This window comes from Colletes gigas, unplaced genomic scaffold (genome assembly GCF_013123115.1).
Source record: "Colletes gigas isolate AHSC1104 unplaced genomic scaffold, ASM1312311v1 Colletes_gigas_Sc00005, whole genome shotgun sequence".
Lineage (NCBI taxonomy): Eukaryota > Metazoa > Arthropoda > Insecta > Hymenoptera > Colletidae > Colletes > Colletes gigas.
Window position 1 is genome coordinate 1,019,999 of NW_025106634.1, and position 12,161 is coordinate 1,032,159.

At 43.4% G+C, this 12,161-nt stretch overlaps 1 protein-coding gene across 1 annotated transcript in view; it reads right to left on the reverse strand.

Annotated features, from left to right (window-relative positions):
* The window catches only part of LOC122395268 (puratrophin-1-like), a 332,754-nt gene that overhangs the window by 175,534 nt on the left and 145,059 nt on the right, over positions 1-12,161 (reverse strand). Inside the window, exon 5 of the mRNA XM_043392713.1 lies at positions 831-920. Within this exon, the coding sequence (XP_043248648.1) occupies positions 831-920 (90 nt within the window). The remainder of the gene's footprint in view (positions 1-830; positions 921-12,161) is intronic.

Below are 12,161 nucleotides of genomic sequence, written 5' to 3' on the forward strand. Positions count from 1 at the left end.
AGTGGGGTTCCTGGGGGCCCATTTTGAACCGCGGGGTTAATCGTTGACAAAGCACCAACGCGGGAATACAGTTAGATAGCCGAGGATCCGGCCAGCTGAGAGCCTCGAGGAAAGGACAAACGCAGGACGCGGGAAGGAGGGGCGCGAGAGAATGGCGCGTTCTCGTGGCGGTATCGCTGGAACGGAGAGAAGCGTCCTCAAGCACGTAAATAGATGCGGCAGCCGAGGATGCGGGGGCATGTGAACCGAGCTTAAGAGGCCCACGTGGCGGTGGGTGTGTCCCGGCTTCCGCATACTCCTCCGCGGTCAACGCGCGTTATCTTTCGCAGCGACAGCTGGAATAGTAAGTCGCGCGTGTCGCAAGCCACCGACGATCGCCATTTCTGCGCCTCCGAGGGCAGCATTAATGGCAAAATTACGTTCGCGGGACCGTGAAGACAACATCGATATATAATATACAAGAATTTATCTTATCACGAAAATGAAGCGCCTGAGTACACTCGACGATTCGTTAAAACGATGGAAACGTGGTATAAAAAATGGCCGAAAGTAGGAAGATTGGATCGCGGTCAGAACAGTTTAGAGAAATTATAAAGAGTGTGAAAGAATTAATTCTCAAGATTAGATGTCAGAGAAAATAAATCTGGATAGATTTAGTAGTATTATTAAAACCAGAACATCGACTATCATCGAGACTCAACCAACTGCTGGTATTATTTTTTTGCCCCGTACGAATTGTCGGAGCTTCCGGAGAAATAATAATGATACTTTGGGATCATCTGAAGAAATGAACGAAAAGAATGGTGAAAAGATGGAGTTTTGAGACTTACCAGGAAGCGTGAGGCCGCACGTGAGAACGTGTTCCGGTACGTCGTGAATGGTCCTGGGCGCTACCACGTCGTCGACTCTCTTTTTCGTTCCTGAAACAGGAGACAACAGGGATCTCGTTACTCCCGCATCCTTTACGAATCCGATATCCGTCCGCGTTTGTATCTCAATCGACGACGGAATCGTATACCAGCAGATTTCGGTAATCTGATATAACACCTCACGGGGGTTTGCGTAAAGTCCTTTCGTGACAGTTGCACAAATATGACCGCGACTCGCTCGAGAAAGGATATCGAATAACTTTCCCAACCCCGATTCGGGCGAAGCGAACACCGAAGGAACAATAAACTGCACGTTTACGCGCTATACAGTCTGATTGGCGCGCCTCGATCCCTGAATCCTTTCGTCGAGCGAGTCTCGATCGAACTCGACGCAACAGGCGATTGATTCACACTAATATCATTACATTTTTAATTCGAAACAATATATCTTTGTAGTCAGAGCTACGCAATTTAATTTCGTAGGGAATTTTTCCAGCCATTTTCCAGGACGATCGTCTCGAAACGGTGATGCATAGAGTCTGTGATGCTGAAAACGATGCACCAGCAGGAAGTAAAAGTTGGATCTATCGTATCGCGCGCGAACGTGCAACAACGATCCACACGAATCGTGCGGTTCGCTAATTTGACCCCTCGGTCGAAAGTCTTCCCCTAATTTCACCTCTTAACCCGCGTCACCTCCGGTCGGAGAGCAACGAAGGTGAACGACGGCGTACGCACGCATCTTTTCGCCTTCTAATAATCGCCGGGCATCATTTTGTACTACGTGGATGCACTTTCTATCGCGCGACGTGGACAAATTAATTGCAGGCAATTAAGACGACTCCGCTCGCGCGGTTTATGGTTTATTGTACGTCATTTTACGGTTAAACACGCGCTGCTAAAGTTGGGAAGAAAGTAGCGCCGTCAGGCGAGACTCGATTGTAAAATAGGAACGCTTCTAAACGACCGTCGACGATTTAAGTGTCCGTTTCGGTACGATGATGGATAATTTTATTGACCGTCGCTCCGGTACGATTTCAACGCGCAAACTTATTAATCGTCCGCGCAAAATGTACTAGCCTCTGTCGATGTATATTATTCCGCGTAGAAAAGGTAAAAGAAAAATTATGATTATTGGATGTGGTTCGCTTTGGTTCTGTTTTGGATTTTTCTTTGTCGGACAGACGCATGGATATATCTGGACGTTGAAATTAGCGAGGAGAAAGCGTCAAGCGGATTATTCATCGCCTGAACGAATAATAATATACTCAATAAAAGATAATATGCTTGTGTTGATTTAAAGGTTGATATGATTATTAAGTTCTTTTATTCTAAAAGAATTCTAGAATTTTAAAATACATGCCTGTATTAAATTCCTATTGATTCAAGTAATTTTCAACACAACCTTCGATAAACAAGAAGCAAATCGTTCGACGCCTGTGATTCGTCGGATATCGCGATTCGCACGGTTCGCATAGCGTGTCAAAATATCCGCGAAATTAGTATGCAGATTCGAGGCTCGAACTCGTTATGACGGGGCCTTAATTACACGATAACGAGGCTGTCTGGTGCATAGTTCCGGAAAACAATGGGGGAAGATGCATCATTTCCATGAGGGGCCTAACAAAGCAAATAGCGCAGATAAGGAACCGAGAAATCATACGACTTATCAGTGATTTATCGGCCGCCATTTTCGTGGAACTCGTCGATCATACCGACGGCCGTGGACTCTTCTTCATTCTGTTGCGATACTCTAGATAGATTGAGGAAAACACAGGAGGAATAGTCAAACTTGCCTAATAATATTTGTTCTATCTCCTACAGGTAACTCCAAAGAAAAAATTCACCCGTGAATGCTCGCTAGGGGGAAAATAAAAGTGGCGGGAAATTTGAATCGAAGATAACCGTGGTTCACAAAATTATATATTAACATTTTTATTTTTTGAAGGAACACAACAATTGTGAATATTCAAACTTGCCTAATAATATTTTTCCTATCTCCTACAGGTACTCCAAAGAAAAAATTCACCCATGAATACTTGCTAGGGGAAAAATAAAAGTAGCGGGAAATTTGAATCGAGGATAACAGTGGTTCACAAAATTATATTCAATTTATATATTTTCTACGTTTTATAACCACTCCAAAGAAAAAATTCACCCATGAATGCTTGCTAGGGGATGAAGTGGCGGGAAATTTGAATCGAGAGTGACCGCGGTTCGGAAAATCGCGTCTCCGGGACTCGTTGCACGCGAGTCGCGTCTTTCTTTCCTCGTCAACGGGACGCGTGGTTAATTAACGGTTGTACCGATATCCTAATTCGGACTGGTGGTACGCTCGCGTAAACGGACAACTATATTACACCTCCGTCGCGTAGCGCGGTGAAACGCGGCCCCGTGGCGGTAATTACGGGAATCCGATCGCGCTAACGGTCACGAGCCAAGACGGTTCCCGATAATCATTGCAATTAAAACGAACGATCGTTCCTGTGTAATTATCGCTCACGCACCGGTGGGACATTATTTACGCAAACCACGTTTGACTGCGATTAACGAGTAGATTTATACCGCGGGGCCCCGACAGGCCAGCTGGTGCCGTGGATTTCTAATTTCCAGCGAACGCGCCTGGTGCCACGCGGATGGGTCAACGATCGTTCGGTTTTCCGAATGATCGCGTATAAACTGTACTGATTGCCCGACGTCACGCGAATGAAACAGCTGATGCGCTTGCTTTCGTTGCCCGGCCTCGCTCGCGCCCGAGTTACCCAACGGTTTCGAGGGAGGCTTCCTGTAAAGGTAAACGTTTCCAGAACACGCGATCCTCGCTGTTAAGACGATATTTTACAGGCGGGTGGGGGCTCTAGCCCATTGTGCGCTGTCTGAGGCTAAAAATATGACTCTGCTACTTTCAGGCAATCCTCTTCCAAGCTGCTTCTTGGAGAAAGCTTTCAAACTTTAGGTTGAAATTCATGGTGATTCCATTTTCGTTAACCCTTTCTTATTTAGTACAATTTTCTGGATACTTAGGTTTAAAGTTTTTAAATTTAGGAGTCGGAGTTATCAGAAAATGCTACTGTATTTAACAACCTCGAGTTGCTTGGAGGCTATCAGGCCCAGATATCAATAATAGAAATAACCAGTTTTCCTATTGAACAATAAAATAAAGCTACGACTGGAGATAATACGCGATCACGAAGCGATTAGAAATTACAGGCCAGTACGAAAAGAAGAGAAAGTGCTTATAAAGTTATACAAATATCTCAGCGATCTTGCTGCTATCGTACACTGCCCCGTAAATGCGCCATAGATTGATAGTTCGAATTACCAGCGCTTGATTGCGATAGACAACGAATAATTATGCCTGTGGAGGCCAATCTTTCTTCGTTCGTTACACGGGACACGATAAATATTAAAATATTAAGGAACATCACCGAAACGTCGAATAAGATTCGAAAGCATCGAGATTGGTCAATCTTCTGGTTAATAAAAAAAATTCCAAGATGATCACGTATGAAGGGGATGAGAATTAGCGCCTCCTCGAGGAGAGGCGAATTAGAATTAGCGATCGCGACGAAGAGAATCAGGAAGTTTACGCTCGATGCATGCGGATGACCTTCGTGTTGCCGCGATAGAGCTTCCTTCTCTCGGATCTCCCCGGGATCATTGACATAATGATCTGAATGGAAGGGAGGGAGAGAACAAGAGAGGGAAAGGGGAATGCACCGGGGGACGATCGAGGTCGCTGATACGCAATCGGATGCTGCTGCACACGGTGTCGCGGATACAGCAGCTGCGTTCATAGAAACGAGACCGAAGCCTGATTCCGTGGCTTTTATCAGCCTCCGGAGTCGCGTCCCGAGGAATACTCAGAAATTCCCAAGGATTGAAAGCAATTCGACCCACGAAAAACCTAAATGTACCTTGGAGTCCACGTATTGATCCAATTTTTGGCGATTTTAAATCCTTGTTCCCTAAAGGGTGCACGCACCCCTATTTTGACGTAGAAAAATGTGGTTATATTTCACTCATTTCATTTAGCAAGTGTCCCCATTTTTGTATTTATTTGCAATGTTGAGTGTAGTAAATTATAATCAGTTGGAATTTCAGTAGAAACTATGATATTTATACCATGAATGTGATTTACAAATGTCCAACTCTGCATTGCAATTAAGTACAAAGCAAGATTCAAGGTATTAACGTAACCTCTTTTCTAGAAAATTTAGAAATCCACTTTCCTTTTTATACCTTGCAAAAATGTTAAAAACCACTAATAACACAGAGTATATTATTTCCAAGGTACCAGACACGGAACGTGTAATTTTAAAAGATCGGCGATTTTGTTTTTTCGCATTGTTCGAATGCCCGCTGAAAATCTCCCCCGTTGTGTTCGAACAAAAGCAGTGATTACGTCGTCCATAGGGATCCCTAAAGACTGGGAGATTTGTCAGTTGTTGCGGACGGAATGCGGTCAGGTGGCCCTAATCGCTTCATTTTACGGCACTTCGTTTCTCGAGCTACCGGTCTGCTTCCGTCGGGTCAATCAGGGCTAAGATTGGCCGAAGGAACGAAACGACTTCGTTCCACTGCCTTCTTCCGCGTGCGGTAGGTGCCTCTGAATTTGGGTTAATGCACGTTAATGCATCAAACCTGGAACCGGTTTTTCACGGGTGTCGTTTTTCAACCGTCGATTCGGACATCCCGTTCCGTTGGAGTCATTTGTAGTCGTTACGTATTAATCACGTCGCCGCTGGTCGTTGCCGCGACCCTAAATTCGCAGCTCCGTGTCCCTCGACCAACAATGGACCGATTACAACGGTAACGATTTCAAGATTAACGTAACTCGATCCTCGTTGCAATAAGAAATCGCTAAACTTGTGACGTTAGGACCCTGATCAAAAATTCGACCAATTAATTAAGATCTTGAAACCCTCTGATTTCAATCAATATCTTACCTCGACCCAAAGGCTTACCTAACCCAGACCTAACCCTTTGCCATACAATGACAAGTTTTACAATCATGAGGCTACTCACTAGTCATCAAATTGTATATATTAACATTAACACATATTTACATTCACGAGGTACTCGTAAGACAATTCTTTCTCGTGGCCATTTCTTGTACGAACAAATTTAAGCAAAGCTAAATAGTATACATTTAACAAATATTTGGAATTAAATCGTACGTCACCGTTCACACGATGTTTGCAAGAAATAAAAATCGAACTAGAAACGGTGAAAACGCATAAAGTCGAAGCGCTGCAACCAACGTGTTTACGAAAAACACTAAAGCGACGACGCTCGAATCAGGATGAGCACGGTTTGGACGATTATTTCAACGACGCAGGTGCACGTGCACGATGCATTCGAGGCGACTATTTACAAACGAAACTGTTTAGACTTCGTCGCTTTACGGCCCGGCCGTAAAGAAACGGAACGCGTCGCGGAATAATTTGCATCGATTAAAGAGCAAAACTCGGCGTCAAGGAACGGTGCACTTAAATCCCCTATGTAATATTCCTGTTACGGTACGTAAAAACATCTTGTGGTTTACAATGCTGGCCAGCGCGCACAATGTTTGCAATTAGTTGTTGGAAATGGGAGCCCACGGGTCACCTCGTTGTGCGGGGGTAGTCGAACAGAACGTCGTAAAATATAGTAAAACTGTTTACGTATAACTGGCGCGCATTTTCGAGCACTTGAGCTACGAATCCCTTAATTTATTCTCTCAGTTTCGAAACATGCAGTTACTTTCACGCGTGTCCTTTTTGCTCGCGATTTTGCTGTTACAAACTTACAAGATTTCACGCTCTTGAACGTTCAGTGTGCCGTAAAAATGTATAATTCGAAGCTAAACAGATTCCGCTTCCCCGGTAAAATTATTCCGTCGATTTACAAGTTTCTACTCCGCCAGAAAACAGAGAACATCGAATATGTGGGTTAACGTTATTCCGCAAGAACCGGGAGATGCTGAAAAATCTCGTTCGGTGTGAGGAATCGATCGCTGGGTGTCCATTTAGATTTGTCTAAACGCGCTTTGGAGGTTCGCGGCAGGGAGCTGCGTCCATTACCATAAGACGATGACTCAAATTGACTTGTAACCGAAGGTTGATTGAATCTCCTTGCTTTACGATGCGCCGTTTGCAATTTAAACGTTTCCATTTGCGATCTATCTTTTCCCTGCCCTCCCCGGCGCGAGCGTTCCGTGTTTCGTCTCCTTTGCAGGTTCTCCATTTTGTCGGTCGACGCGGTTACCGATTCTACTTAAAATTCGTATTACCACTCGAAACTGATTCCAATTATTAAAAAGATAGTATGAACGATGGAGAAAGGTGCTATCGTACCATCGTTAATATTTAGAGACAAAGATGTAAGTAAAAACAGACACGCTAGTAAAATTATAGAGAATCACCATCGAATCTTCAATCTTAAAATTAAGATAAATATTTCAGAAACGTTATATTAAAAAAAAAGAACGTAAGCAGAGTTTGGCTAAAAAATGGTGGGAAAAGGTCTCATATAATGGCGGTTTTTGATGGCTAGTCTGAACAGACATGAATTTTGCCCGTCTCAGAGTGTATACGCTGACAACTGACATTGCTTCGAGCGATTTGAGCTTGTAAATAGAATTGGTTGTAAAACGATTCGGTAATTATAGTTGTGTTTCGCGAGAATCGATGGTCGTTGGTATTCAACGGACCGTCTCCGCGGTTGACCATGGACTACCAAGAACTTGGAAGCCAGTAGCCGGGTGGAAGATCATTTCCAGTTTCCATTTGCGACTTTAACTGCTTCCGCTACCAGCCAGTTGCGCCAGATATCCGTAACTTCGAATGGAAAACATGGCGGATAATGGCGGCGCGGAATTGTCGAGGGATAAATCGGTCAGGTTCAAGGAAGCACGCGTTTGCCTTGCACAGCTGTCCAAGGCGTACATTTATAAATTTGTTCTTACTCTACTGTATACAGACAACAACTAAGAATCACTATCTTAGCTCTAGTTTCACGATTAAAAATTACCGCCATTTTCTTACTGGCAGATTTATGACCCAAACATAACCACAACAAAGATAAACAAAAACTGTCTTGCGTACTATTCAATCGATATAAATCACAATATTAATTACTGTATAATAAATAATCGATACACGAATAGTCTGAGATACGAGATTTTGAAAGTAAAATTTTTCTAAGTGATTCATAATCTACTGCGTTAGAATAAAAAAAAATATACTTTGACGATTCTTCTTTACTATATCCCATACCAGGGGTCTATCTTTCAACGAAATAGTTTTTTCCAAGATGGAAAGACTGGAGTTTTAGTTTGCATAGCCTGTAAGGATTACAAGTTCCGTTCAAGATGGTTTTTGCTCGTAGAAAGCGATCGACAAGATCGTTTGCATCGAGACAGGATTCATCCATGGCTGGGAACGTTCGAAATCGAGTCCTCGAAGCGTACGGTAACACGACAGAGCGCGGGGGTTGCTGCCCTAATAAGAGGAAGCGCCTAATGGCCATCCGCCCCGTTGTTCTTCGCGTCCTACGGGATCCGCGGTGTGTGCGCGCGTTTGCAAATAAACTCGTAGCGTAATGGGCCGTGTAATACGAGGGTATTTACTCGCTTGGCTGAAGACTGGCCCGGGAAACAGCTTTATCCGCGAACGGATCGAGAGCGCCGACACACGATCAACAAAAACCAATTTCACGTGCGTCGCCAGCAATTTTTCTATCTCCTCGATCGCTGGACCCTCCCCGTCGTTTGATCGGGAACCATTCGCGAACGCGTTTGCTTTATCCTTAATGCAGCTGATATTTAATACCGCGTCGCGTTGGCTCCGTAGCGGGCAAATAGCGTGCAGAATCGAGCCGTCTAACTCGATTGTCGGAAGCAAGGGAATTAGGGGTCTGAATTAATCCAATTGTCCTCCTGGGATAATTGAATTGCCAGAGAAATGAAAAATCAATAGACGTTGCAGTCGATTACCGTCCCTGTACGGCCAGCGTCCATTGACAACAATGGACTTGCACAGTTGGTCGACCATGGCAATATTAATTCTCCTTTTAGAAGTTTAATAGAGACCTCTATGTCAAGAAGAATTTCAAAAAATTAAAATTGATGAAAACCTTGCCGAGTATATTTAAACATGTAGTATATATATCTGTCGAAATAAATGTAATTATTTGAGATAATTGCTTCGGGAGAAATTCCCAAATATCACACAAGTTGTGAAATAAAAAATATCGATCTGAAGGAAGAAACGAAGTTGCGTGTACGAGAATATTCCCCTCGCGAGCTATTCTCGTACTCTAAAGATTAATTTTGCATCTCAATGATCATTATATCGAGGTACATTACGATCACTTTATATCCATTGCATGTACAAAGGGGTACTCCGCCAGCCAAGAGTGAGCAAAGTACATGTATTATTGAGCAATTACTACGTAATACGGTTAATATATGAAGCGAATAACTTATTATGGAGTTACTAATTACTAGACTGCGGATGTTATGCGTTCATTACGCACGCTAATATGGGAAACACGCGCAAAATGAGTTTCGTTAATTAACGCAAATGAAATTAATATTCCATTCCCCGTAAGTAAATGTACCGTGCATTTATTAGATTGCTACAAGGTCTCAGGATTTCAAATGTATCAATGAAAACAGATACTTTTATAATTGTTCCTAACAACGAATTATTCTTTCTAGGATCAATGCAGCTCTTTGCAATGTTACAAAGTTTATTTTGAAATATTTTTATCCGTTTAGATCTATTATATAGGGGCTGTAAAATTATTTCTTCTCTCAAAAAATATTGTAAATTGGACCTACTCTGTCATAAAGATATATGCAAATATAAATAATAATCAGAATTGGGCATTTTCTTGAAATTATAAACTAGTGCATTCGAGAGTCAATGCAGTTCTTTGCAGTACTACTGGCGGTCAAAGTATATTTAAATATTTTTATCCGTTTAAATTTATTATAAACTATTATTTGGATGAAAGATCTCTTAAAAAATATTGTAAATTGGACCAACTCCGTCATAAAGATTTATGGAAATCTAAATTGTAGTAACGAGAATTGAGCATTTTCTTGAAATTACGAACGAGTGCATTCGAGAATCGCTGGACGTTGTATATTTAGACAGATACGGCCGTCATAAACATGGAGGGTTTAGTCTGTCGCCAATGGCGCACTAATTTGAGGAAGAATGAAGGGAATCGGGGGCTCGGGACGCGTCCGAAACGAGCGATCGACCGACGGAGCATGAAACGCAGACACTATTTTATCGTGGCGTTTAACATCGTCCATTATGTACCGCATGGAGAGCGGGCGCAGAGGTGAACAGCCTCTGTTGTGGTAGCCGCCTGATTCCCTGCTTAAGTAGATATGATTGAGGACCGCCATAGAGACGATCAATGAGCCAGCGAGTATAGTCGGCCCGTGGAAGCAAACGTTCAATCAAGCCGCGGCGCATGCTGCCTCCCGCGCCGAAACACTTTAATTCGATCGAACCTCCAGGTACATGGTAGCCGTCCAGAAACTCCCGGCGCGGCGTCACGGTTCAGCAAACGACGGAGGAGTCGTTTTTCTTTAATACGACGCCGGTCAAGAGCGGGTACGTTTTCTCGGCCGACGAGAAACTTCGGTCTGTTTCCATTCGACGTCGCGCGTCGATCGGTCGTCGTCGCGGGAGGCCGTGGAAACGCGGAGACGATGACATAGCGTTACAAGATCCCATCCTGGCAGCTTTATCTAGATGCCAACGATCGATAGATCGCCGCGCGAAAAAGTTCTGTTGCGCAACGCGTCGATGAGCGATCGCGTGTCGTTCCCTGGACGAACGCTCGATAAACGTCCTTGGTTTCGCGTCTACGTTCTATGAAGCCCCGTATGCTTTGACGTCCGCTATCGAGAGTTTCGTATCTTGGAAATTAAACATAATTTCCAAGAGGAGCCGTATAATTAAGATCGCCGGGGAAGGCAGAGATTTTGTTAAAAGCTGGTATTACGAGATAGAACGTGGGAAATAGGAAAACTCCGACGGTGATCTATGCGAGAGGTGCAATTTTATGGGACCGAAGGGTATCGATACACGCCACGTAGAATATCGCGTTCTCATGGAAAATATACTTTCACGAAATTGGAACTCCAAGACGATGGCTGGATTAGACTTTGGAGCGTGGGTGCGTCATGGAAAGTTAAAAAGTAGTGTACGTGTTTCAATTTGTACGACATTCGTGTTCAAAGAAACCGAAATAACCTTGATCCAACGGACGAAACGTTTGGTTAAGTGTCTCAGAAAGTAACCGTTCAAAGAAAGTAATGAAAAGAGTAGAAGAATGTTCAAAGGGTTCAAATTAATCGCGGTAACGTTTACGGAACCACACCGTTATAGACAGTTCCTCCCACGTTAAGCTCCGCGAGGCGATTAAAGTTCCTCCGCCGCCAAAAAAGAACGTCCAAAAATGTACCTTTGCCGTCGAAAATCGCGAGGGACTCCTCTGGCAGAGGTTCCCTTGATCTCGCCGCCCGGATAAGAAGAGATAACTCATTTTGCGAGCGTAGGCTGCGCTCGTGCCGAGCATGCTCGCGCCTATTTATGTCCTTAAGGCAAGGTTCTGGTTGGGTGATAAAATGAGTTACTCTCGGGAACTAATATTTTGGAAACAAATTATGAAATTCAAATTTCACTTCGTGACTTATTAAGGCAATAGAAATACCTTCAATTTAAGAAAAAAAATGGATACGTATTAATTACAGAATGGTAGCCTCGCAAAACGAAATTTTTAATTACAAGTTTCCAAGAAAAGAGATCTATCGTTTTAGTATTTATTTTTAATTTATTATAAATTCGCCTTGAAGGAATTTTCACTAAAAAGAAAAATGTTATATAATAGCTCTTCCTATGAAAAATAGCTTGGACCCAGTAATAAGTGAACTTAAAATACTTCTGGATAGTTAAGAATTAATATTGACAATATTAAGGGCATTATTTAAAAATCTAGAGGTTCCAGATTAGTGTAAATGATGAAGTAGTCAAATTTCTGATGGAAATAAATCTGGATACAGCCATAATCGAAGAGGAATCGGGCAAAAACTGGTGGGTCCGAGCTATGGCGGGCGAACGGGAAGCCGTACCGCACAATAAGGCGCGCGCTAATGAAACGCGACAGCCGGCGCAAAGTCACGTCCGATCCTATGGCGTTAAACGCCCGGCAGACGAGTCGTGATGCAGGTTGTTCGACGCTGACAGTTCGACTGACGTCGGGACGGCTCGCGACCGGTTTCCA